The sequence below is a fragment of the Oncorhynchus keta genome, unplaced genomic scaffold (assembly GCF_023373465.1).
Source record: "Oncorhynchus keta strain PuntledgeMale-10-30-2019 unplaced genomic scaffold, Oket_V2 Un_contig_777_pilon_pilon, whole genome shotgun sequence".
NCBI classification, from domain to species: Eukaryota; Metazoa; Chordata; class Actinopteri; order Salmoniformes; family Salmonidae; genus Oncorhynchus; species Oncorhynchus keta.
Genome location: NW_026289673.1, coordinates 14,422 through 40,763, shown reverse-complemented (window position 1 = coordinate 40,763; position 26,342 = coordinate 14,422). Strand labels below are relative to the sequence as shown.

Below are 26,342 nucleotides of genomic sequence, written 5' to 3'. Positions count from 1 at the left end.
TGTCTGTCTGTCACCCCTCTGTACTGTGTAGATGACATGCTGTCTGTCACCTCTTTGTCCTCTGTACTGTGTAGATGACATGCTGTCTGTCTGTCACCCCTCTGTCCTCTGTACTGTGTAGATGACATGCTGTCTGTCTGTCACCCCTCTGTCCTCTGTACTGTGTAGATGACATGCTGTCTGTCTGTCACCCCTCTGTACTGTGTAGATGACATGCTGTCTGTCTGTCACCCCTCTTTCCTCTATACTGTGTAGATGACATGCTGTCTGTCTGTCACCCCTCTGTCCTCTGTACTGTGTAGATGACATGCTGTCTGTCTGTCACCTCTCTGTCCTCTGTACTGTGTAGATGACATGCTGTCTGTCTGTCACCCCTCTGTACTATGTAGATGACATGCTGTCTGTCTGTCACCCCTCTTTCCTCTGTACTGTGTAGATGACATGCTGTCTGTCTGTCACCCCTCTGTCCTCTGTACTGTGTAGATGACATGCTGTCTGTCTGTCACCTCTCTGTCCTCTGTACTGTGTAGATGACATGCTGTCTGTCTGTCACCCCTCTGTACTGTGTAGATGACATGCTGTCTGTCTGTCACCTCTCTGTCCTCTGTACTGTGTAGATGACATGCTGTCTGTCTGTCACCCCTCTGTACTATGTAGATGACATGCTGTCTGTCTGTCACCCCTCTTTCCTCTGTACTGTGTAGATGACATGCTGTCTGTCTGTCACCCCTCTGTCCTCTGTACTGTGTAGATGACATGCTGTCTGTCTGTCACCTCTCTGTCCTCTGTACTGTGTAGATGACATGCTGTCTGTCTGTCACCCCTCTGTACTGTGTAGATGACATGCTGTCTGTCTGTCACCTCTCTGTCCTCTGTACTGTGTAGATGACATGCTGTCTGTCTGTCACCCCTCTGTCATCTGTCCTCTTTACTGTGTAGATGACATGCTGTCTGTCTGTCACCCCTCTGTCCTCTGTCCTCTTTACTGTGTAGATGACATGCTGTCTGTCTGTCACCCCTCTGTCCTCTGTCCTCTTTACTGTGTAGATGACATGCTGTCTGTCTGTCACCCCTCTGTCCTCTGTCCTCTTTACTGTGTAGATGACATGCTGTCTGTCTGTCACCCCTCTGTCCTCTGTCCTCTTTACTGTGTAGATGACATGCTGTCTGTCTGTCACCCCTCTGTCCTCTGTCCTCTTTACTGTGTAGATGACATGCTGTCTGTCTGTCACCCCTCTGTCCTCTGTCCTCTTTACTGTGTAGATGACATGCTGTCTGTCACCTCTCTGTCCTCTGTACTATGTAGATGACATGCTGTCTGTCACCTCTCTGTCCTCTGTACTGTGTAGATGACATGCTGTCTGTCACCTCTCTGTCCTCTGTACTGTGTAGATGACATGCTGTCTGTCTGTCACCTCTCTGTCCTCTGTACTGTGTAGATGACATGCTGTCCGCGCTGGGCAGTATAGTGGGCAGGAAGCATCCCTCCACTGTTCAGGCCAAGCAGCTGAAACAGAGTGTACCTATGATGACTGTGGTGCTCCACCTCCTCACCTCTCAGGTAACCCTTCCTGCTGTACTACAGTATGTCACAAACACTGTATTCTACCATATACCGCTATTGATGCACCTCAGGGGTTTGTGGTATATGGCCAATATACCACAGCTAAGGAATGTTCTTCTACACGACGCATCACAGAGTACAGCCTGGACACAGCCCTTAGCCGTGGTATATTGGCCAATATACCACAGCTAAGGAATGTTCTTCTACACGACGCATCACAGAGTACAGCCTGGACACAGCCCTTAGCCGTGGTATATTGGCCAATATACCACAGCTAAGGAATGTTCTTCTACACGACGCATCACAGAGTACAGCCTGGACACAGCCCTTAGCCGTGGTATATTGGCCAATATACCACAGCTAAGGAATGTTCTTCTACACGACGCATCACAGAGTACAGCCTGGACACAGCCCTTAGCCGTGGTATATTGGCCACATACCACAGCTAAGGAATGTTCTTCTTCACAACGATAATTGAACTTATGTAACTGTATTTGAATGTTTGGTTTGTTAAATGTGATACGGCGTGTGTAACATCCATGTTTATAGTTTACTTCGCTGTTTGAGTCATCTCTCTCCACAATGCTTTCCACACAGACCTAGCCCCACCCCTGTCACTTAAGGAGCACATTTGTTGTTCCTGGACCAAGTGTTCAGTCTGCATGGTCAATGCAGCACATGCAACAATGTTGATGACAATGACGCTGTTTTCACCTTGCTTCTTATTATAAAGTAGTGTTTTATAATTACACTATTATTTTGTGTTTCTTATTTCTGCAAACAGCTAGTTTGTATTTTCTTAACAAGTTGGGCCTAAATTATGTTAGCCTCTAATCCTAATCGCTCTTTAGCTGGCTAGCTAGTTAATAAATGTACTGAATCAGAGCAAACGTAATTAGCTGTACTTCTTGATAATACCAGTGATGGTTTAGACCTAAATCAGCATGTTGTCTAAATCAGAGGAATACGCAAAGCATGAATATGTTAGCTACATGAAGTTGCTAAGAGAAAACATTAAATGTAGCCAAAGATTATATTGTCCCTTAGGAAACACTTATCAACACTTTGGTTCCTACCCTGTCACAATAACTCCTCCATGGCACTTTCATTCATTGTCACGTCAAACAACACTGTATTATTATATTCTGGCTCTATAATTAGAATAATCATGATATTTCCATGATTTCAACGGTTCACCCAACCTTTTTGCTCTAACTTGCAAGCCAAATCACAATTGGAACATTTGGTCAAAAATAAGGCCTAGATTGTTTGCCCATATTGTTCAGCCCTACAGTACGTGGCAGTGTGTAAATGATCTAAAATGAGCCCAGGAAATGCAGAAATTGATGAAAATGCTGAATTGAAATCACAAAATAGCACTCCGTTCAGCCCCCCCCTTCTGAACCAACACTTTCATCTCCAGATGAATGCACTAACTGTAAGTCAGTCTGGATAAGTGCTTCTGCTAATTGACTCAAATGTAAAAATGTTCAAATAAAGCACTTCTATTATTCGAAACCATAAAATACATTCATACCGTCAATTTTTTTTAAATGACCATGATATTATATTTTAGTCATATCGCCCATCCCTACTGTGTGTGTGTGTGTGTGTGCGTGTGCGTGTGCGTGTGCGTGTGCGTGTGCGTGTGTGTGTGTGTGTGTGTGCGTGCGTGCGTGCGTGCGTGTGCGTGTGCGTGATTGTGAAATGAGATCACTTGTTTATTAAGATGGAACCTCAGTCAGTTAGAATGGATTCACAAGCTAATGGATCAGGATAGGTCAGGATCTCTGACACTATTGAATAATTCCCAATTGGCTGTTTGAACATCTTATAGCATCTCTCCATCATAAAACATACAGCACACTGCCTAGAGGCTTCAACTGATGCTTATTGATACATTTCTGAAACCCTTCTGCTCATTTGTGTCCTACCACCTAGAGCCAATGAATCAGGGGGTTAGCTTTAAGAGCTGTGAGTCTCTCTCCTCATCCAAACCAACAGAGATCTTAATCAACTTTATCACAGGCAGAATAGAGCAGGGAACTGTGCCAGAGACCACGGCTCTTCTGAGCACTGCCGCAGCTAATTGGATTAGAATGCTGCAGTCGAACAGTCGCACGCACACACATAGGCACGCACACACACATGCTCACACACACACGCTCATACACACACACGCACACACACACACACACACACACACACACACACACACACACACACACACACACACACACACACACACACACACACACACACACACACACACACACACACACACACACACACACACACACACACACATCAAGTACTGTGTGCAGTGAGCGTCAATAACCTTGATACGTAATTGAAGTTGCTTGGTTTTAACACCCAGTATCTGAGCTCTTTGGAGTGGTGAAACTAATGTGGTTGCTTACCACTATGCTTCTGGTTCACTTGGATACCTGTCGGCTGGCCAACACTGAGAGGGTGTCAAATAAACCTGGTTAACAAGGAGAAGGTGAAATATTCACACCCCACCTACTGGACATCTGACGTCAAAGTGTGTTTTCTATGTTACTGTGGCAAAACAGATTTAGATGATGTAAATCGTAGCTGATGCACCATTTAAGTTTACATTTAGGCTAAACTTTGAATCATCTTTTCCAAAGCCATGATGACTAATACATAATATACCCAGAGATGGCACATAAACGACCAGAAAATGCATTAAAGATTGTTATTTTCATCCCACTCTGCCTCACAGACAGATTATTGTCAGTTGCCAATAGACATGGTGGGGAAATTGGATTTAGTGATGACTGTCTCAATTGAGCAGAAATGATTAATATGACTAAATCTTAGCGAGAGAGATGCTTGTCAACAAGCAGCCTGCTGGATGAAACCATGCAGTGATTAAATATCGCTCGTCCATTTCCCCTGTCATTCTTCATGGAGACTAGACACCACCACCACAGCGTTGAGCCGTCTCATTAGAAAAGTCATAACTTGTCACTCTCATAGACCCCCCACTGCCATTTAACAAGGTAAAGCATTTAATAGTCTGTTAAATGGGGTTACTGTGCTATTTATCTGTGATGTGACAGATAGCTGTCCCTAATAGCGGTGGTCCTTGCCATGCGTGTGTCATAACATGATGGTATTAAAACTAACTGTAGCTGGGCTCTGATGTGAGTCTGGTCTTACTGATGGTATTAAAACTAACTGTAGCTGGGCTCTGATGTGAGTCTGGTCTTACTGATGGTATTAAAACTAACTGTAGCTGGGCTCTGATGTGAGTCTGGTCTTACTGATGGTATTAAAACTAACTGTAGCTGGGCTCTGATGTGAGTCTGGTCTTACTGATGATATTAAAACTAACTGTAGCTGGGCTCTGATGTGAGTCTGGTCTTACTGATGATATTAAAACTAACTGTAGCTGGGCTCTGATGTGAGTCTGGTCTTACTGATGGTATTAAAACTAACTGTAGCTGGGCTCTGATGTGAGTCTGGTCTTACTGATGGTATTAAAACTAACTGTAGCTGGGCTCTGATGTGAGTCTGGTCTTACTGATGGTATTAAAACTAACTGTAGCTGGGCTCTGATGTGAGTCTGGTCTTACTGAAAACTAACTGTAGCTGGTATTAAAAAAACTAACTGTAGCTGGGCTCTGATGTGAGTCTGGTCTTACTGATGGTATTAAAACTAACTGTAGCTGGGCTCTGATGTGAGTCTGGTCTTACTGATGGTATTAAAACTAACTGTAGCTGGGCTCTGATGTGAGTCTGGTCTTACTGATGATATTAAAACTAACTGTAGCTGGGCTCTGATGTGAGTCTGGTCTTACTGATGGTATTAAAACTAACTGTAGCTGGGCTCTGATGTGAGTCTGGTCTTACTGATGGTATTAAAACTAACTGTAGCTGGGCTCTGATGTGAGTCTGGTCTTACTGATGGTATTAAAACTAACTGTAGCTGGGCTCTGATGTGAGTCTGGTCTTACTGATGGTATTAAAACTAACTGTAGCTGGGCTCTGATGTGAGTCTGGTCTTACTGATGGTATTAAAACTAACTGTAGCTGGGCTCTGATGTGAGTCTGGTCTTACTGATGATATTAAAACTAACTGTAGCTGGGCTCTGATGTGAGTCTGGTCTTACTGATGGTATTAAAACTAACTGTAGCTGGGCTCTGATGTGAGTCTGGTCTTACTGATGGTATTAAAACTAACTGTAGCTGGGCTCTGATGTGAGTCTGGTCTTACTGATGATATTAAAACTAACTGTAGCTGGGCTCTGATGTGAGTCTGGTCTTACTGATGGTATTAAAACTAACTGTAGCTGGGCTCTGATGTGAGTCTGGTCTTACTGATGATATTAAAACTAACTGTAGCTGGGCTCTGATGTGAGTCTGGTCTTACTGATGATATTAAAACTAACTGTAGCTGGGCTCTGATGTGAGTCTGGTCTTACTGATGGTATTAAAACTAACTGTAGCTGGGCTCTGATGTGAGTCTGGTCTTACTGATGGTATTAAAACTAACTGTAGCTGGGCTCTGATGTGAGTCTGGTCTTACTGATGGTATTAAAACTAACTGTAGCTGGGCTCTGATGTGAGTCTGGTCTTACTGATGATATTAAAACTAACTGTAGCTGGGCTCTGATGTGAGTCTGGTCTTACTGATGGTATTAAAACTAACTGTAGCTGGGCTCTGATGTGAGTCTGGTCTTACTGATGGTATTAAAACTAACTGTAGCTGGGCTCTGATGTGAGTCTGGTCTTACTGATGGTATTAAAACTAACTGTAGCTGGGCTCTGATGTGAGTCTGGTCTTACTGATGGTATTAAAACTAACTGTAGCTGGGCTCTGATGTGAGTCTGGTCTTACTGATGGTATTAAAACTAACTGTAGCTGGGCTCTGATGTGAGTCTGGTCTTACTGATGGTATTAAAACTAACTGTAGCTGGGCTCTGATGTGAGTCTGGTCTTACTGAGCTGGGCTATTAAATGGTATTAAAACTAACTGTAGCTGGGCTCTGATGTGAGTCTGGTCTTACTGATGGTATTAAAACTAACTGTAGCTGGGCTCTGATGTGAGTCTGGTCTTACTGATGGTATTAAAACTAACTGTAGCTGGGCTCTGATGTGAGTCTGGTCTTACTGATGATATTAAAACTAACTGTAGCTGGGCTCTGATGTGAGTCTGGTCTTACTGATGGTATTAAAACTAACTGTAGCTGGGCTCTGATGTGAGTCTGGTCTTACTGATGGTATTAAAACTAACTGTAGCTGGGCTCTGATGTGAGTCTGGTCTTACTGATGGTATTAAAACTAACTGTAGCTGGGCTCTGATGTGAGTCTGGTCTTACTGATGGTATTAAAACTAACTGTAGCTGGGCTCTGATGTGAGTCTGGTCTTACTGATGGTATTAAAACTAACTGTAGCTGGGCTCTGATGTGAGTCTGGTCTTACTGATGGTATTAAAACTAACTGTAGCTGGGCTCTGATGTGAGTCTGGTCTTACTGATGATATTAAAACTAACTGAAGCTGGGCTCTGATGTGAGTCTGGTCTTACTGATGGTATTAAAACTAACTGTGGCTGGGCTCTGATGTGAGTCTGGTCTTACTGATGATATTAAAACTAACTGTGGCTGGGCTCTGATGTGAGTCTGGTCTTACTGATGATATTAAAACTAACTGTGGCTGGGCTCTGATGTGAGTCTGGTCTTACTGATGGTATTAAAACTAACTGTAGCTGGGCTCTGATGTGAGTCTGGTCTTACTGATGGTATTAAAACTAACTGTAGCTGGGCTCTGATGTGAGTCTGGTCTTACTGATGGTATTAAAACTAACTGTAGCTGGGCTCTGATGTGAGTCTGGTCTTACTGATGGTATTAAAACTAACTGTAGCTGGGCTCTGATGTGAGTCTGGTCTTACTGATGGTATTAAAACTAACTGTAGCTGGGCTCTGATGTGAGTCTGGTCTTACTGATGGTATTAAAACTAACTGTAGCTGGGCTCTGATGTGAGTCTGGTCTTACTGATGGTATTAAAACTAACTGTAGCTGGGCTCTGATGTGAGTCTGGTCTTACTGATGGTATTAAAACTAACTGTAGCTGGGCTCTGATGTGAGTCTGGTCTTACTGATGGTATTAAAACTAACTGTAGCTGGGCTCTGATGTGAGTCTGGTCTTACTGATGGTATTAAAACTAACTGTAGCTGGGCTCTGATGTGAGTCTGGTCTTACTGATGGTATTAAAACTAACTGTAGCTGGGCTCTGATGTGAGTCTGGTCTTACTGATGATATTAAAACTAACTGTAGCTGGGCTCTGATGTGAGTCTGGTCTTACTGATGGTATTAAAACTAACTGTAGCTGGGCTCTGATGTGAGTCTGGTCTTACTGATGGTATTAAAACTAACTGTAGCTGGGCTCTGATGTGAGTCTGGTCTTACTGATGATATTAAAACTAACTGTAGCTGGGCTCTGATGTGAGTCTGGTCTTACTGATGGTATTAAAACTAACTGTAGCTGGGCTCTGATGTGAGTCTGGTCTTACTGATGGTATTAAAACTAACTGTAGCTGGGCTCTGATGTGAGTCTGGTCTTACTGATGGTATTAAAACTAACTGTAGCTGGGCTCTGATGTGAGTCTGGTCTTACTGATGGTATTAAAACTAACTGTAGCTGGGCTCTGATGTGAGTCTGGTCTTACTGATGGTATTAAAACTAACTGTAGCTGGGCTCTGATGTGAGTCTGGTCTTACTGATGATATTAAAACTAACTGTAGCTGGGCTCTGATGTGAGTCTGGTCTTACTGATGATATTAAAACTAACTGTAGCTGGGCTCTGATGTGAGTCTGGTCTTACTGATGATATTAAAACTAACTGTAGCTGGGCTCTGATGTGAGTCTGGTCTTACTGATGGTATTAAAACTAACTGTAGCTGGGCTCTGATGTGAGTCTGGTCTTACTGATGGTATTAAAACTAACTGTAGCTGGGCTCTGATGTGAGTCTGGTCTTACTGATGGTATTAAAACTAACTGTAGCTGGGCTCTGATGTGAGTCTGGTCTTACTGATGGTATTAAAACTAACTGTAGCTGGGCTCTGATGTGAGTCTGGTCTTACTGATGATATTAAAACTAACTGTAGCTGGGCTCTGATGTGAGTCTGGTCTTACTGATGGTATTAAAACTAACTGTAGCTGGGCTCTGATGTGAGTCTGGTCTTACTGATGATATTAAAACCAACTGTAGCTGGGCTCTGATGTGAGTCTGGTCTTACTGATGATATTAAAACTAACTGTAGCTGGGCTCTGATGTGAGTCTGGTCTTACTGATGGTATTAAAACCAACTGTAGCTGGGCTCTGATGTGAGTCTGGTCTTACTGATGGTATTAAAACTAACTGTAGCTGGGCTCTGATGTGAGTCTGGTCTTACTGATGATATTAAAACTAACTGTAGCTGGGCTCTGATGTGAGTCTGGTCTTACTGATGGTATTAAAACTAACTGTAGCTGGGCTCTGATGTGAGTCTGGTCTTACTGATGATATTAAAACTAACTGTAGCTGGGCTCTGATGTGAGTCTGGTCTTACTGATGGTATTAAAACTAACTGTAGCTGGGCTCTGATGTGAGTCTGGTCTTACTGATGATATTAAAACTAACTGTAGCTGGGCTCTGATGTGAGTCTGGTCTTACTGATGGTATTAAAACTAACTGTAGCTGGGCTCTGATGTGAGTCTGGTCTTACTGATGATATTAAAACCAACTGTAGCTGGGCTCTGATGTGAGTCTGGTCTTACTGATGATATTAAAACTAACTGTAGCTGGGCTCTGATGTGAGTCTGGTCTTACTGATGGTATTAAAACTAACTGTAGCTGGGCTCTGATGTGAGTCTGGTCTTACTGATGGTATTAAAACTAACTGTAGCTGGGCTCTGATGTGAGTCTGGTCTTACTGATGGTATTAAAACTAACTGTAGCTGGGCTCTGATGTGAGTCTGGTCTTACTGATGGTATTAAAACCAACTGTAGCTGGGCTCTGATGTGAGTCTGGTCTTACTGATGGTATTAAAACTAACTGTAGCTGGGCTCTGATGTGAGTCTGGTCTTACTGATGATATTAAAACTAACTGTAGCTGGGCTCTGATGTGAGTCTGGTCTTACTGATGGTATTAAAACTAACTGTAGCTGGGCTCTGATGTGAGTCTGGTCTTACTGATGGTATTAAAACTAACTGTAGCTGGGCTCTGATGTGAGTCTGGTCTTACTGATGATATTAAAACTAACTGTAGCTGGGCTCTGATGTGAGTCTGGTCTTACTGATGGTATTAAAACTAACTGTAGCTGGGCTCTGATGTGAGTCTGGTCTTACTGATGATATTAAAACTAACTGTAGCTGGGCTCTGATGTGAGTCTGGTCTTACTGATGATATTAAAACTAACTGTAGCTGGGCTCTGATGTGAGTCTGGTCTTACTGATGGTATTAAAACTAACTGTAGCTGGGCTCTGATGTGAGTCTGGTCTTACTGATGGTATTAAAACTAACTGTAGCTGGGCTCTGATGTGAGTCTGGTCTTACTGATGGTATTAAAACTAACTGTAGCTGGGCTCTGATGTGAGTCTGGTCTTACTGATGGTATTAAAACTAACTGTAGCTGGGCTCTGATGTGAGTCTGGTCTTACTGATGGTATTAAAACTAACTGTAGCTGGGCTCTGATGCTCTGGTTTACATTTATGTGTCATACACTTTACTACACTTTCCTACACTTTACTACACTTTACTACTGGCCACGTCTGCCCTGGAGATCTTTATCAATACATGTGTGGAGCAGTCCTTTAATGTTGTTTGGAGTGTTTGTTTTAGTGGATGCACTCTCTCTCCTGTGTGTGTGTGTGTGCGTGTGTGTGTGCGTGTGTGTGTGCGTGTGTGTGTGTGTGTGTGTGTGTGTGTGTGTGTGTGTGTGTGTGTGTGTGTGTACTGCTGGACCTGGTGAGAAAGAGAAAACGATGCTCTACTGTGGGCTGACAGCTCAGTGGGGCTTTACGAAGCCTCTGCTTACAGGAGCAGAGAAAGTTGGCAGGGAATTAAGAGTTAGAGAGGAGAGACTGAGAGGCTGAGGTCAGAGAGAGAGAGAGAACTTACTGTAGCACAGTGTACTCTCTCTCTCTCTCTCTCTCTCTCTCTCTCTCTCTCTCTCTCTCTCTCTCTCTCTCTCTCTCTCTCTCTCTCTCTCTCTCTCTCTCTCTCTCTCTCTCTCTCTCTCTCTCTCTCTCTCTCTCTCTCTCTCTGTCTCTCTCTCTCTCTCTCTCTCTCTCTCTCTCTCTCTCTCTCTCTCTCTCTCTCTCTCTCTCTCTCTCTCTCTCTCTCTCTCTCTCTCTCTCTCTCTGTGTGTTTTTTAGATATTCAGGCCACAGGTTGTGACTGAGGAGTTTCTCTTCAAATTTGGAGCACTGCTGGTAAGTCATTGAGACAGTGATGTGTAGTGGTATTGTCCCATGGTCTTCTGCACCCCTTATTTCTGATGTTCTTCCAGAGTCACATAACATCTATTGATGCCAGTGAGACCAGTTTGGGCAGTGCAATAGGTGAGTGAATGTCAGCTTGCTTTATGACTGGTTATTAGTAATACAGGTTTCATCTGGACAACTGGCCCATAAAGCCCAGACTGTAGGTGTAACCTGCTGCTTGATTCCCAGGACAAGCAGGTTCAGAGGAGCTGATCAGGAACACTCTGTCAGCTGTGGAGGCCATCACCCAGCACCCAGCCCTGCTGACGCCCCATCACTGTCCTGTGAGTAGGGTCCCAGTCCCTAACCCCCTTGTCCCTGGCCACTTAGCCCCTAACCCCCTAGTTCCTAACCTCTTAACCCTTAGCCCCTATCTCCCAACTCCTTCGCTCCTAACCCCTTAGCACAACAGTCTCTTTTCACCCTCTAGGCTTTATTAATGCCCCATCACTGTACTGTGAGTCTGGCCCTGTGGTCTGCAAGGAGCCTGCAGTAACAGCGGCTCCCTAAGCCCTAGCCACTACAGCCTGCAGCAACACTGGCCTCGTCCAGAAACAACCCTTGACCCCTAATCCACTCAGATGTCCACTCAGATCTACATAAGTGTCGAGGGGCTAAGGACTAGTGGTTAGGGGTTGTCTACCAGCCCTGTACTTCCCTCCCCAACACAGTGCCCTGGCATGGGGGGTTGACTTGGAGGAGTCATGTATGGGGTTGGAGAGAGACTGTCAGGCCAGCAGACCATCAGTTGTGCTGTCTCAGAGGAGCTCCAGCAGAGTGTAGCTGGGCCTTGGTCTGGTCTGAGGAGACTGTGAAATGAATATTGACCTACAGGAAGGAGCTGGGCCGGGCACGAGTCCTAAATGGAGCGCTATTCCCTATATACTATTGGCCATGGTCAAAAGTAGTGCACTATAAAGGGGATAGGGTGCCATTTGGGACGCAGACAGGAAGTAATGAGTTGAAGAGGCTTGATGGTCCTGTGAAGAAGAAGAGCAGCTCCTCTCATACTGAGTAACATGAGAAGAAACTTGAATTACATGTCTGACACTAGTCATTAGATTCCGCTGAGCGTTGTCTGTCAGCGGTGGGGTTTTGGGAAGGGAGCGGTACACACACAGTTTAATGTTTCCTTTTGTTCCCGAGTGGCGCAGTGGTCTAAGGCACTGCATCTCAGTGCAAGAGGCGTCACTACAGTCCCTGGTTCGAATCCAGGCTGTATCACATCCGGCTGGGATTTGGAGTCCCATAGGGTGGCGCACAATTGTCCCAGTGTCGTGAGGGTTTGGCCGGGGTTGGGAGTCATTGTAAATAAGAATTTGTTCTTTACTGACTTGCCTAGATAAATAAAGGTTAAGTAAATTGTGGGAACAAGCTCTCTGCAGAGGTGAAACACAGCAATATCGGATCTAGTCATCTGTTTTTAGTTCTATCTATCTTGACTGGCTGTTGCCTGATAGAAAAGCCTCTTCCCTGTCAGACAGACAGTTAAAACACTTTGCACGGTGGAGGGAGAATATGTGCTGAATATAATGGGAAGTAGGAGACAGCAGAGCACAACAGTCTCTTTTGATGGATATATTCTAATAAACAACAAAGGTGCTCAATGGATCCATCCCAAATGGCACCCCAATCACCTTATACAGTAGTGCACTGCTTTTGTCTAGGGCGCATAGAGCTCTGGTCGAGGGTAGTGCACTATAAGGGAATTAGGCTGCCATTTGGGACACATGCATCGAGACACATTATATTCTTTATACCCAGCTCAGGCTTCTTATTCTAATGTTGTCTCCTGTTTAGATTACATCCTCGTTGAGACTAGAACAGAGCGTCTACTGTTGTTTCTATGGAAATCGTCCTCATCAAAATAGACTAGAACAGAACAGAGCGTTTACTGTTGTTTCTATGGAAATCGTCCTCATCATAATAGACTAGAACAGAACAGAGCGTTTACTGTTGTTTCTATGGAAATCGTCCTCATCATAATAGACTAGAACAGAACAGAGCGTTTACTTTTGTTTCTATGGAAATCGTCCTCATCATAATAGACTAGAACAGAACAGAGCGTTTACTGTTGTTTCTATGGAAATCGTCCTCATCATAATAGACTAGAACAGAAGAGAGCGTTTACTGTTGTTTCTATGGAAATCGTCCTCATCAAAATAGACTAGAACAGAACAGAGCGTTTACTGTTGTTTCTATGGAAATCATCCTCATCATAATAGACTAGAACAGAACAGAGCGTTTACTGTTGTTTCTATGGAAATCGTCCTCATCAAAATAGACTAGAACAGAACAGAGCGTTTACTGTTGTTTCTATGGAAATCGTCCTCATCAAAATAGACTAGAACAGAACAGAGCGTTTACTGTTGTTTCTATGGAAATCGTCCTCATCAAAATAGACTAGAACAGAACAGAGCGTTTACTGTTGTTTCTATGGAAATCGTCCTCATCATAATAGACTAGAACAGAACAGAGAGTTTACTGTTGTTTCTATGGAAATCGTCCTCATCATAATAGACTAGAACAGAACAGAGAGTTTACTGTTGTTTCTATGGAAATCGTCCTCATCAAAATAGACTAGAACAGAACAGAGCGTTTACTGTTGTTTCTATGGAAATCGTCCTCATCAAAATAGACTAGAACAGAACAGAGCGTTTACTGTTGTTTCTATGGAAATCGTCCTCATCATAATAGACTAGAACAGAACAGAGCGTTTACTGTTGTTTCTATGGAAATCGTCCTCATCATAATAGACTAGAACAGAGCGTTTACTGTTGTTTCTATGGAAATCGTCCTCATCATAATAGACTAGAACAGAACAGAGCGTTTACTGTTGTTTCTATGGAAATCGTCCTCATCATAATAGACTAGAACAGAACAGAGCATTTAATGTTTGTTTCTATGGAAATCGTCCTCATCATAATAGACTAGAACAGAACAGAGCGTTTACTGTTGTTTCTATGGAAATCGTCCTCATCATAATAGACTAGAACAGAAGAGAGCGTTTACTGTTGTTTCTATGGAAATCGTCCTCATCATAATAGACTAGAATAGAACAGAGCGTTTACTGTTGTTTCTATGGAAATCGTCCTCATCATAATAGACTAGAACAGAACAGAGCGTTTACTGTTGTTTCTATGAAAATCGTCCTCATCATAATAGACTAGAACAGAACAGAGCGTTTACTGTTGTTTCTATGGAAATCGTCCTCATCATAATAGGGATGGATCCAATTGTTATAATAAAAAGGGCTCACATCAGGTGTTGATGATGGAAGGACAGGAGCAACATCATATTCACATAGAGATTGGGTGTGCTCACACAAGTGCTCATTTCATTGCTCCTCGCTTTACTAGACAACATGTTTAAAAGAAAAGACATCATTTATACATTTGCATGTGATGAATAAATGACTTGTTGGTGATGTATAACAGGAGTCAAATGGAAATACTGTCTTATATTTATATTATATTTATGTTTATGTGTTGTTTATTTGAAGTTTGTTTAATTTATTTATTGTTTTATTTTATGTTTGTTGTTTACTTTATGTTTATTTGTTGTTTATTTGATGTATAAATATATATTTGATCTCTTCAAGGTTGTTGATTGCATTCTTCCTCCACTGACTTCTCTTGCCTTCAGTATAAATGGTAAGGAAACGTCTGGGTCATGTGCTCTCCATGCTTAACATCTAAGTACATAGATAGGCAGTCTGGAACGTGCCCATTCTGCAATGTTCCCTATCTAGCATGGCACACAGCAAGGCCCTTGGTCTAAGGTTAACCACATTTGCATGTGCTTGGTATTGTAGTAAATGTTTTGATTTGTATGTAAGGTAACTATCATCTCTCTCACTGCAGAGGGTCTGCATGGATCAATAATGCTGTGTGTGTGTGTGTGTGTTACATGCTCTGTTTTGTTTTGTAGTGGAGTGGCGTATCGTCAGCTTGCGTGTTCTGTCAGAGATCACACTGCTGCTGCTGAGCCAAGAGGCCGTGGAGGAGGGAGAGAGGAGAGAGAGAGAGTGCAACTCTTCAACTGGCAGACTACTGACTCTTATTACAGAAGCCCTTCTTCCACAGTGAGTATGCTCTCTCCTGCATCTCTCTATCTCTCTCCTCTACACTCTCTATCACTATGCTCTTCTCTACATTTTCCCTCTCTCCTCCCCCCTCTTATCTCCCCTACCCTCTCTCCCTGCTCTCTCTCTCCGCTCTCCCCTATCCTCTCCCCTCTCTCTTATCTCCGCTACACTTTCTTTCATCTCTCCTCACCTCTCCCCCTCTCTCTCCGCTCTCTCTCTCTGCTCTCCTTTAACCCTCTCTCTCTCTATCTCTCTCTGCTCTCCTTTACCCCTCTCGCTCTGCTCTCCTTTACCACTCTCTCTCTCTCTCTCTCTGCTCTCCTTTACCCCTCTCGCTCTGCTCTCCTTTACCACTCTCTCTCTCTATCTCTCTCTGCTCTCCTCTCCTCTACCCTCTCTCTCCGCTCTCTCTCTGCTCTCCTTTACCCCTCTCTCTCTGCTCTCCTTTACCACTCTCTCTACTCTACTCTCCTCTCTCTTCTCTCTCTCTCTACTCTCCTCTACCCTCTCTCTACTCTACTCTCCTCTCCCTTCTCTCTCTCTCTACTCTCCTCTACCCTCTCTCCTCTCTCTCTCTATTCTCCTCTACCCTCTCTCCTCTCTCTCTCCTCTACCCTCTCTCCTCTCTCTACTATCCTCTACCCTCTCTCCCCTCTCTCTCTCCTCTCCTCTACCCTCTCTCCTCTCTCTACTCTCCTCTACCCTCTCTCCTCTCTCGCTCTACTCTCCTCTACCTTCTCTCCTCTCTCTCTCTCTCTACTCTCCTCTACCCTCTCTCTCTACTCTCCTCTACCCTCTCTCCTCTCTCTCTACTCTCCTCTACCCTCTCTCCTCTCTCTCTACTCTCCTCTACCCTCTCTCCTCTCTCTCTCTACTCTTCTCTACCCTCTCTCCTCTCTCTCTCTCTCCTCTACCCTCTCTCTCTACTCTCCTCTACCCTCTCTCCTCTCTCTCTACTCTCCTCTACCCTCTCTCCTCTCTCTCTACTCTCCTCTACCCTCTCTCCTCTCTCTCTACTCTCCTCTACCCTCTCTCTCTACTATCCTCTACCCTCTCTCTCTACCCTCTCTCCTCTCTTTACTCTCCTCTACCCTCTCTCCTCTCTCTCTCTCTACTATCATCTACCCTCTCTCTCTACTCTCCTCTCTCTCTACTCTCCTCTACCCTCTCTCCTCTCTCTCTTTACTCTCCTCTACCCTCTCTCTCTACTCTCCTCTACCTTCTCTCCTCTCTCTCTCTCTCCTCTACCCTCTCCCTTTGTGCCTATCCTCTCTCTCCCTTCAGCTGCTTCTGCAGACTTTTCAACTTTAGTTCATTTAAAAGTTCTGATGACATGGATTAATTAATGACTAGAAACTGAGAGCCAGTCCAGCTCCACTGTTCATCTGGGCCTGGGTGTGTGGAGTGCAGTCAAAGTAGTGAACCTTCTTGTTTTGTTAACTTTATTTGGCCAGTTCCCTAGTGTTAGAAATAAACGTTTCAAATAAACGTTTTAGATTTATTGAATTTATTTATGTTTTTTTCATTAGTAATTTAGATTTATTGAATTCAATATTTAAGCCAGTCGCCATATATGTTGGCCAGTTCTCTGCAGAGGATTTCTCGAGTTAGTAAAACATCTATACACTGATCAACAAGCTGTTGAACTAACTAGACCCTAAACCTATCTGTAGGGGACTACCCTAATAGCTATCCATATAAAGTGTGACTGATGTCTCTCCTATGTTGTACAGGTATGAATCTCTCCTGTTGGAGCCAGACCCAATCCCAGTCTACGCTCTCAAGCTGCTGGTGGCCCTCACAGAACACAGCAGCCCCGTCAACAGGTAAAACATTCTAAACCAGCCTCCTGAGTGGCACAGCGGTCTAAGTCACTGCTTCGCAGTGCTTGAGGTGTCATTACAGACCCTGGTTCGATCCCAGGCTGTGTCACAGCCGACTGTGACCGGGAGACCCATGAGGCGGCGCACTATTGGCCCAGCATCGTCCAGGTTAAGGGAAGGGTTTGGCCGGCCCGGGATTTCATTGTCGCATCGCGTTCTAGCGACTCCTTGTGGCAGGCTGGGAGCATGAAAGCTGACTTTGAGCACCAGCTGGACGGTGTTTCCTCCCGAAACATTGGTGCGACTGGCTTCCGGGTTAAGCGAGCAGTGTGTCAAGAAGCAGTGCGGCTTGGCAGGGTCGTGTTTCGGAAGACGCACGGCTCTCTAGGGGAGTTGCAGTGATGGGACAAGACTGGAACTACCAATTGGATATCACGATATTGGGGAGAACAAGGGGTAAAACAAAATAAATAACTTCTAAACCAGGGATCATCAACTAGATTCAGCCGTGGGCCGTTTTGTTTCTGGAGGATGGTCTGGGTCTGGAGGATGGTCTGGAGGATGGTCTGGAGGATGGTCTGGAGGATGGTCGGGGGTCCGGAACATAATTACTATTCATTTTTAGACTGAAAACTGACCGCAAGAAGCCCAAACAGATATAATATTAAACTAAACATAATAATTTCTAACCTTGTTTACATTTGTATATAATCACATCTCTCTACTATGTGTGGGAATACTTGGGAACAGATTTCAAAATGAAAATGACTTGGAGCTGATTTCCTGGTGTTTTCAGTCTTTAATGTCCAACCATGGAAAATATATATATATTGTGCTCAGAACATTTTAGTTGCCAAATAAAAGCATTCGGCCCGCGGGTTGCCAGCTGGGGAACCCTGTTCTAAACCATCTCCAGATAGACAGACTAGGACTCTAACCAACACAGTGTCATCTTGATGAAAACCAGAGAGTCTAACCAACACAATGTCATCTTGATGAAAACCAGAGAGTCTAACCAACACAGTGTCATCTTGATGAAAACCAGAGTCTAACCAACACAGTGTCATCTTGATGAAAACCAGAGAGTCTAACCAACACAGTGTCATCTTGATGAAAACCAGAGAGTCTAACCAACACAGTGTCATCTTGATGAAAACCAGAGAGTCTAACCAACACAGTGTCATCTTGATGAAAACCAGAGAGTCTAACCAACACAGTGTCATCTTGATGAAAACCAGAGAGTCTAACCAACACAGTGTCATCTTGATGAAAACCAGAGTCTAACCAACACAGTGTCATCTTGATGAAAACCAGAGAGTCTAACCAACACAGTGTCATCTTGATGAAAACCAGAGAGTCTAACCAACACAGTGTCATCTTGATTAAAACCAGAGAGTCTAACCAACACAATGTCATCTTGATGAAAACCAGAGAGTCTAACCAACACAATGTCATCTTGATGAAAACCAGAGAGTCTAACCAACACAGTGTCATCTTGATGAAAACCAGAGAGTCTATCCAACACAATGTCATCTTGATGAAAACCAGAGAGTCTAACCAACACAGTGTCATCTTGATGAAAACCAGAGAGTCTAACCAACACAGTGTCATCTTGATGAAAACCAGAGAGTCTAACCAACACAGTGTCATCTTGATGAAAACCAGAGAGTCTAACCAACACAATGTCATCTTGATGAAAACCAAAGAGTCTAACCAACACAATGTCATCTTGATGAAAACCAGAGAGTCTAACCAACACAATGTCATCTTGATGAAAACCAGAGAGTCTAACCAACACAATGTCATCTTGATGAAAACCAGTCTAACCAACACAATGTCATCTTGATGAAAACCAGAGAGTCTAACCAACACAATGTCATCTTGATGAAAACCAGAGAGTCTAACCAACACAATGTCATCTTGATGAAAACCAGTCTAACCAACACAATGTCATCTTGATGAAAACCAGAGAGTCTAACCAACACAGTGTCATCTTGATGAAAACCAGAGAGTCTAACCAACACAGTGTCATCTTGATGAAAACCAGAGAGTCTAACCAACACAATGTCATCTTGATGAAAACCAAAGAGTCTAACCAACACAATGTCATCTTGATGAAAACCAGAGAGTCTAACCAACACAATGTCATCTTGATGAAAACCAGAGAGTCTAACCAACACAATGTCATCTTGATGAAAACCAGTCTAACCAACACAATGTCATCTTGATGAAAACCAAAGAGTCTAACCAACACAGTGTCATCTTGATGAAAACCAGAGAGTCTAACCAACACAATGTCATCTTGATGAAAACCAAAGAGTCTAACCAACACAATGTCATCTTGATTAAATGATTGAGAAGCTGCTTTATTCCGCATCTGTTATTGTCTACCCAGAGTTTATGGAGGTGAGTTTCAATGGGGTTGCTATGGCATCTGTTATTGTCTACCTACAGTTTATGGAGTTGAGTTTCAATGGGGTTGCTATGGCATCTGTTATTATCTACCCAGAGTTTATGGAGGTGAGTTGCGATGGGGTTGCTATGGCATCTGTTATTATCTACCCAGAGTTTATGGAGGTGAGTTGCGGTGGAGTTGCTATGGCATCTGTTATTGTCTACCCAGAGTTTATGGAGGTGAGTTGCGATGGGGTTGCTATGGCATCTGTTATTGTCTACCCAGAGTTTATGGAGGTGAGTTGCTATGGCATCTGTTATTGTCTACCCAGAGTTTATGGAGGTGAGTTGCGGTGGAGTTGCTATGGCATCTGTTATTATCTACCCAGAGTTTATGGAGGTGAGTTGCTATGGCATCTGTTATTATCTACCCAGAGTTTATGGAGGTGAGTTGCGATGGGGTTGCTATGGCATCTGTTATTGTCTACCTAGAGTTTATGGAGGTGAGTTGCGATGGGGTTGCTATGGCATCTGTTATTGTCTACCCAGAGTTTATGGAGGTGAGTTGCGATGGGGTTGCTATGGCATCTGTTATTGTCTACCTAGAGTTTATGGAGGTGAGTTGCGATGGGGTTGCTATGGCATCTGTTATTGTCTACCCAGAGTTTATGGAGGTGAGTTGCGATGGGGTTGCTATGGCATCTGTTATTGTCTACCCAGAGTTTATGGAGGTGAGTTGCGATGGAGTTGCTATGGCATCTGTTATTGTCTACCCAGAGTTTAACCATAAGCTGGTTTTGGACATATCAGATCATTCATGTTATTATTACTACCAGAGAAAACAAAATCACTAAGTCAATAATTGTTTGTTTATCAGCAGCCTAATACATAGTTTAATATGCTTGACCTTTTCGCAGCATCAGCATGTTATAGGGGTGTTCCAGAGTTGTGGCCTCATGTAGGGAGCAGTGTGGAGTTCAGGCCCAACACTGCACTGTTTCCCTAATAACACACTGTAGATCCCACTCCTCCCTCTCTGTAGCTGCCTGCCTGCAGGGCACAAACTCACAGTGCATGGCACATTTAGAATTCAGCTCACACCATGTTTCCTTGGCTTGCCAGGGCTGTTCCCCCCCTCCTCCGTTCAGTTATCTGAATCATAGCTGAAAGTAGAGCTTAAATAAGTGCAAACTTAAACTAATTTGAGAGAAATACTCACATAGAGACATTATTTAATTGCAGAAGTTGATGCATAAGCACACAGACACGAGGCATTGGCTTGTCCTTATTGAAAGAAAGCTACACTGGTAATGTGATGTTAAAGAGATTCTCAGAGGTAGGACTTCCCTGATATGCTGCAGCAGTAACACACTCACACACGCAAACACGGTCGTACGCAAGGTCACACACACGCACACACTCACACACACTGGGCTGAAGGGGAGGGAACCGTTCCCTGGGAAAGGAAAGTCATCGATTGATTGATGATTGGGTGTGTCCAACTAGGACCAGCCTACAGGAGAGGTATGATGTCACCGCCATGTCGCTGCTGTTCAGGGGAGAACAGTGGAGCTGATAGAAGGAGAACAGGAGAACAGAACAGGGGGGTTAACAGCCCCCGGGGGAGTTTTAAAGAAGTCTTTCACCAGCTGGTGGCAACACACACCTCAGCAGTATGTCTGTCATCCTGCTCAATGGCTTTCAGATCACACTGGACCTGGAGCACAAAGAGGAAGACGTAATGTCACTTTTCAAAAGGAAATCTGAGAATGTCCTTAACCAACCCATCCACTCCCACCCTCTTTGAAGACTTTGTCTGGATCTCAAATGGAACTCTATTCTCTATATAGGGCGCTATGTTAGAACAGGACCCATAGGGCTCTAGTCAAAAGTAGTGCTCTATGTAGGGAATAGGGTGACATTTGGGATGTACAGTATGTTGTAGGTTGCTATAGCTAGCTAGGTAGCTGCTGCAGTTGTATGAGATTCCTGCATAGTGTTTAGTATTAACCATGGATATTCCTGTGTTCATCAGAGAGCCAGACTGTCCTCTAACCTAATGGCCGGCAGCAGGCAGGCAGACAGGCCCTTTGTGTGCTTGGGATTAGTAAGGAATATTGATCTGTTATAGAGGAAAGGTCAGACTAAGCCTAAATTAGGGACTGCGCTGCTTAGCAGAGGTGGGAACGTGATGTTACTGAACGATGCAGAAGAAGTCGTTAGAATGAATAAGATTTCACTCTGCTGTATAATAAACTGTGAACACCACCACTGCACCATAGTAAGGTGATAGCAGTCTGTATACTAAGTAAGGCATTATATGGGTTTACCAATGAATGAAGCCGTGCAGGATGTTGAAATAGTTGAAGAGCATGCTGGTCTGGTGATGGTAGTATACTGTATCTAAAGCATGTTGCCATTGTCTCCCTGATAGTTCCTCAAGCCCTCTCATCTGGGTGATCCTCATGAAACAAGGGTACTCTGTTCCCTACATAGTGCACTACTATGGACCAGGGGCATTTGGGAGCCGCTGTCTGTGATGAATTGAGAGCTGGTTTCTCTGGGTTTCTGTGCTGCCTGCCTGGTCGTTGAGAAGGTGATGATGGACACCAGCTGGGTGCGCTTACATAGTTTTATCTCCGATCTCCAACACATCCCAGACTGACTGCCATTTCTGTCAAGGCTCTGAACACAAGCCAGCCCCCACACCTCCCTCTGTCTATCTATCTGGCACTGAGAGAGCCAACTGAACTATTCAAATTGATGTCAGCAATCTGCTACACACTCCTGTTGGTTGTATTTCCCTTGTCTGAGACGAGCTATTACATTTACAATGAGAAATTAAATTGCATTTACCACTGCTTGATAAAGTCCTAAAAAAGTGCCGAGCTCTCTCCTTGATGGGTTCTGGCTTAAATTAGATTGCAAATTGGGACTTTAACAGGGCTTCATACAAGTATGTCTTTCCCCCTCATTATCAGGTTTGATACAGAGTTCAAACTTTCCAATTATCTGAACCTTTGGCCGTTGTTGCCTTTGTGTGGGCTCAGTCAGTCTGCCTAGCTGTGCCCGCTTTCGCAAGTGAAGCAAAACCAGTTCTATCTGCGGGAACGCTTTTACACCCTGATTAGCAGGAATTTGAAAAATGCTTTTATCCCAGCGGAAGCCAGCCTCACAGCTACAGGAAGCCGGCATGCTACCGCTAATAAAAACCTGATCCTTTCTAATGAGCAGGTTAACAGAGGTTACACGCTGACTACATCAAGGCTATGCTCATTGTGGTATTATTATTTGATTTGACTGGAGTCGTGCTGATATCGTGCTATTGGTCAACGCGGTACCGTTGCCTGGTAGTCTGTGCATACACAATGAGTGATTGGTCAGTGGGATGAACAGGCATGGGTGTTGTTTTGAATGTGTCGCAAATGGCAGCCTATCGTGCAATACTTTGGACCAGAGGCCTATGAGCCCTGTTCAAACGTAGTGCACTCTAAAAGGCACAGGGTGCCATTTTGGTCACAGCCATTGTGTTAAAAGCCTGGGATCCCCAGGTGTCCTCTCCTCCCCCCTTTCCTCTCCTCTGTCTGCCACCTGTGCTGCCTGCATGGAGACCTCTGCTCCTCTCTGCTGATTAGAGTGGACAGCAGAGTTGAGTGCAGTCAGAGGAATAGAGGAAAACCTCATCCCTGACTGTGTGTGTTGGTGGGTCTGTTCGTCTGTGCTTTCGTGTGTTTTTGTGTGTGCGTTCGTGTGTTTTTGTGTGTGCGTTCGTGTGTTTTTGTGTGTGCGTTCGTGTGTTTTTGTGTGTGCGTTCGTGTGTGTGTGTGTGCGTTCGTGTGTTTTTGTGTGTGCGTTCGTGTGTGTGCGTGTGTGTGTGTGTGTGTGTGTGTGTGTGTGTGTGTGTGTGTGTGTGTGTGTGTGTGTGTGTGTGTGTGTGTGTGTGTGTGTGTGTGTGTGTGTGTGTGTTCGTGTGTGTGTAATCAGCTCTGACAGCTGGTGTGTGTAAATGAGGAATGGGAGTGTTACCTCGTACTATCAGTGTCACTGGCCGGTCTGAAGAGCTGACTGGGCTTGAGCTGTGTTGGTTTGACATGGCTCAGTGGCTCAGCTCTGTTCATTCAGCCTCAGCTTCTCCCTCTGACAGGCAGCTGAGATGACCTGCAGGACTGTCTGTGTCACACTCTCTGACAGTCCGGGGAGCCATGTGGAGCAAAGTGGATGGGAACAGTGCACAGTAAAGGATAGAGGCTGCCTCACAATGCTTCCAGAGTGAGGTTGGAAGATGTTTTACTGGCACTAATGTCCACTATTACTGTACACTCCACATTTCAGACTTTAAATGATTACATCACTATATACAGTGCCTTCAGATAGTATTCATACCTCTTGACTTCTCCCACATTTTGTGTTACAGCCGGAATTAAAAATGTATCACAATACCCCATAATTACAAAGTGCAAAGCCAGAATTTGTTCTAAACGGACTTGCCTACGTAAATAAAGGTTAAAAATCTAAAATCTATATAAACATGTTTTTAGACATTTTAGCAAATTTATGGCAAATGAAATACAGATATCAAATTTACATAAGTATTCACACCCCAGAGTCAATACTGTGTAGAAGCACCTTTGGTGGCGATTACGGTTTAATTTTTCGTTGCAGATTTTCTCAAGCTCTGTTAAGTTAGATGGGGAGTTGCGGTGACCAGCAATCTTCAAGTCTTTCCACAGATTTTCAATGGAATTCAAATCTGTGCTTTGGCTGGGCCACTCAAGGACTTTCACATTATAGTTCTGAAGCCATTCCAGTGTTGCTCTGGCTGTATACTTGAGGTCCTGTTGGAACGTACATCTTCACACCCAGTCTAAGGTCTTTTGCACTCTGAAGTGGGTTCTCATCAAAGTGGGTTCTCATCAAGGATTTGCCTGTATTTTGTTCCCTCTGTCCTTACCAGTCTCTCAGTCCCTGTCGCTGAAAAGCATCCTCATAGCATGATGCTGCCACCATGCTACACGGTAGGGATGGTGTTAGATGGGTGATGAACTGTGCATGATTTTCTCCAGACATATCGCTTTGCATTCAGGCAAAAGAGTTACATTTTTGTCTCATCAGACCATAGAATATTTTGTCTTATGAGTCATGTGCCCTTTTGCAGACTCCAGGTGTGCTGAGGTGTGCTGTCATGTGCCTTTTTCTTAGGAGTGGCTTCTGTTTGGCCACTCTCCCATAAAGCCCAGATTCTGGCAGGTTCTCCCATCTCAGGCAAGGAACTCTGTTGTTCTGTCAGAGTGGTCATTGGGTTCTTGGTCACCTCCCTGATCAAGGTCCTTCTTGCCCTGTTGTTTGGTTGGACGGCCAGCTCTAGGCAGGGTCTGCGTAGTTCCAGATTTTTTTCCATCTCCCAATGATGGAGACCACTGTGGTCTTGGAAACTTAACACTCTAGAACTGGTTTCATACCCTTCCAGATATATGCCTCATCACAATTCTCTCTCGGAGAGGTACGGACAGTTCCTTGGTATAGTTTCTGCACTGTCAACTGTAGGACCTTGTATAGACAGGTGTGTTTCTTTCTAAATCATGGCCAAACAATTGAATTGGCCACAGGTGGACTCCAATCAAGTTGTAGTGGCATCTCAAGGATGATCAAAGGAAAGTGGATGCACCTGAGCTCAGGTTGGAGTGTCATAGCAAAGGGGTGTGAATAGTTATGTAAATGAGATATTTCTGTACTTCATTTACAATACCATTCGTCTGTACATTTCAAAAAACATGTTTTCACTTTGTCATTATAGGGTATTGTGTATATAGGTGAGAAAAAATATATATTTAAAGGAATAATCCGCCCCCAGAAATAAAATCATGATACTCCTGTCAATTTGGTGAAAGCCTATGTTCTATCGCTGGGTAAAATAACAGATGTCCCCGTGATTTAACTTCTATCTGGTCCGTCTTTGAAAATCAGGAAATCATGTAGGAATGCGTCTTAACGACATCATTCTCGTCATAGGGGTTACCACACTATCAGATTTCATAACGCTTTTAAAACAATGACCTCTCTCCAGATCGCCAAATCAGCCAATAGAACACATACATACATCTATATCCTCATGACAAAGTAGAGATTTTGCTTAGATATACCCAATCTAAACAGTGTAGCAAATTATTCAACTTCAAGTACCATGTTGCAATGCCCTCTGTGTGTCTGTGGGAAGCAGAGATATTACAGAAAGGAGGAGATAGGAATCCCACAGGGCAATGAATGGAGAAACGCCCCGCCCAACTGACTGTCGACCCATCTGCATTCACGTTGTCATGCTGCGTCATGCGGAGGCTAAACTAAACGTCACGCAATCCCTTCTCAAATTCGGAGTATGAGCTATACGATATTAAAGAGAACAAGTTAATTATCTCACATCTTGGAAAAGATTTGCAATGTTGTACTTCTTGAAATTCATGCTAATGTTCGGTTTTTGAGCAAGCGCCCAATTGACTCTCCATGCAGCTACTTCACATGCTGATATTGATGTTGGTATTGTTGCGCGTAGCTATGTTTTACAGCTAGCTAGCTACTTCACATGCTGATATTGATGTTGGTATTGTTGCGCGTAGCTATGTTTTACAGCTAGCTAGCTACTTCACATGCTGATATTGATGTTGGTATTGTTGCGCGTAGCTATGTTTTACAGCGAGCTAGCTACTTCACATGCTGATATTGATGTTGGTATTGTTGCGCGTAGCTATGTTTTACAGCGAGCTAGCTACTTCACATGCTGATATTGATGTTGGTATTGTTGCGCGTAGCTATGTTTTACAGCGAGCTAGCTACTTCACATGCTGATATTGATGTTGGTATTGTTGCGCGTAGCTATGTTTTACAGCGAGCTAGCTACTTCACATGCTGATATTGATGTTGGTATTGTTGCGCGTAGCTATGTTTTACAGCGAGCTAGCTACTTCACATGCTGA

At 43.9% G+C, this 26,342-nt stretch overlaps 1 protein-coding gene across 1 annotated transcript in view; it reads left to right on the top strand.

The window, feature by feature from the left end:
• Nucleotides 1-26,342, top strand: part of ulk4 (unc-51 like kinase 4) — a gene marked incomplete at its 3' end in the record, with an annotated part of 112,954 nt that overhangs the window by 75,253 nt on the left and 11,359 nt on the right. Inside the window, exons 24-30 of the mRNA XM_052511986.1 lie at nucleotides 1,440-1,561; nucleotides 10,963-11,019; nucleotides 11,097-11,148; nucleotides 11,260-11,354; nucleotides 14,672-14,723; nucleotides 15,001-15,154; nucleotides 16,891-16,983. Of these exons, the coding sequence (XP_052367946.1) occupies nucleotides 1,440-1,561; nucleotides 10,963-11,019; nucleotides 11,097-11,148; nucleotides 11,260-11,354; nucleotides 14,672-14,723; nucleotides 15,001-15,154; nucleotides 16,891-16,983 (625 nt within the window). The remainder of the gene's footprint in view (nucleotides 1-1,439; nucleotides 1,562-10,962; nucleotides 11,020-11,096; nucleotides 11,149-11,259; nucleotides 11,355-14,671; nucleotides 14,724-15,000; nucleotides 15,155-16,890; nucleotides 16,984-26,342) is intronic.